A 1202-nucleotide genomic window follows, 5' to 3' on the forward strand; every position below is an offset into this window, starting at 1 on the left:
GGGACACACAAGACTTTTGTTCAGAATATTCGTCTCCCTCGTACAAATTCTATAAATGTTCACCCTCAACGATAACTTCAAATACCCTCTCTCTCTCTCTCTCTCTCTCTCTCTCTCTCTCTCTCTCTCTCTCATTTACGAACACACATATTAGGGTTTTTAAAGTCGACTATGAGCCTATATTGTTCAAATAAGAACAATAAACCATCGCAAAAGTCCGTATTGATATGAGCTTTGCCAACATTCAAAGTAGAATCAGACTTGTTCAATCATTTTCCGTCGTGTTTCTTCATTGGTTCTACTCGGTTTCTTGAACTTTCTTTTTCGTGTATATACATTGGATTATTCAAATATTAGAGCAAGTTAGAAGAAGCATGTCATCAAAGGGTTATCTAATGATGGATGAGAAGAAGATGAAGAGGATGCTATCGAACCGGGAATCTGCAAGGAGGTCTAGAATGAAGAAAGAAAAACACATGAAAGATCTAAATGAGCAAATCTTTTATTTCACGAAAAAGAGAGACGAAATGGTTATGAAAATAGAAGGACTTGCGAAAGCGCATTCTGCCTTGGAAATGGAGAACATAGTTTTGAGAACACAGAAACAAGAATTGGCCAAGAGATTAGACTATGCAAAGACGGTTTATGGTTGGTGTGAGTGTGATGGTGTGTCAGGGTCACCGATCGGAGTTGTTCAAGAGCCATGGCTAAGGCCATTTGAGCAACAACAGCCTTCTAACTCCATGCCTAGATTCATGGGTTTCATTTCATCAAATTAAATAATTAATCTTTATTATTTTGCCATCCAAAATATATAACGTTTGTGTTTATTTTGAATTTCTTTTCTAATTGGAAATAAATTATGCCAACTAGGTTTTGTTTGACTCATTTTTTTTGTGGCTTAAATATTGTTTTGGATTTGGAACTTTGGATGTATATATAAGATGTAAATATGAATAACTAGTAAGTAGTAATGCTAAAAGATAAATAGTTTCAATACAACAATACATACTTTTACAAACGGATTTATTTTTTCGTATTAGCGATCAATGGATCTTCTACAAACTAACAACGGATTTAAATTCTAAATACATTTGTGACGGTTTAGCGGGCAAATTGAGACGGATTATTGCCCTTGGCTAAGCTGTCACGATTGCAAGTACTGGGGCTTAATCGTGAGAAATACTGGATTTTTAAATACA

At 35.1% G+C, this 1202-nt stretch overlaps 1 protein-coding gene across 1 annotated transcript; it reads left to right on the forward strand.

The window, feature by feature from the left end:
- Positions 1-398: 398 nt before the first annotated feature.
- LOC145004808 (bZIP transcription factor 53-like) lies at positions 399-779 on the forward strand. Its single transcript, XM_078963810.1, has one exon. It carries the CDS (start codon positions 399-401, stop codon positions 777-779), a length of 381 nt encoding a protein of 126 aa, XP_078819936.1.
- The last annotated feature ends 423 nt before the right edge of the window (positions 780-1202 follow it).

The sequence above is a fragment of the Lactuca saligna genome, chromosome 1, assembly GCF_052625555.1.
Source record: "Lactuca saligna cultivar CGN05327 chromosome 1, ASM5262555v1, whole genome shotgun sequence".
NCBI classification, from domain to species: domain Eukaryota; kingdom Viridiplantae; phylum Streptophyta; class Magnoliopsida; order Asterales; family Asteraceae; genus Lactuca; species Lactuca saligna.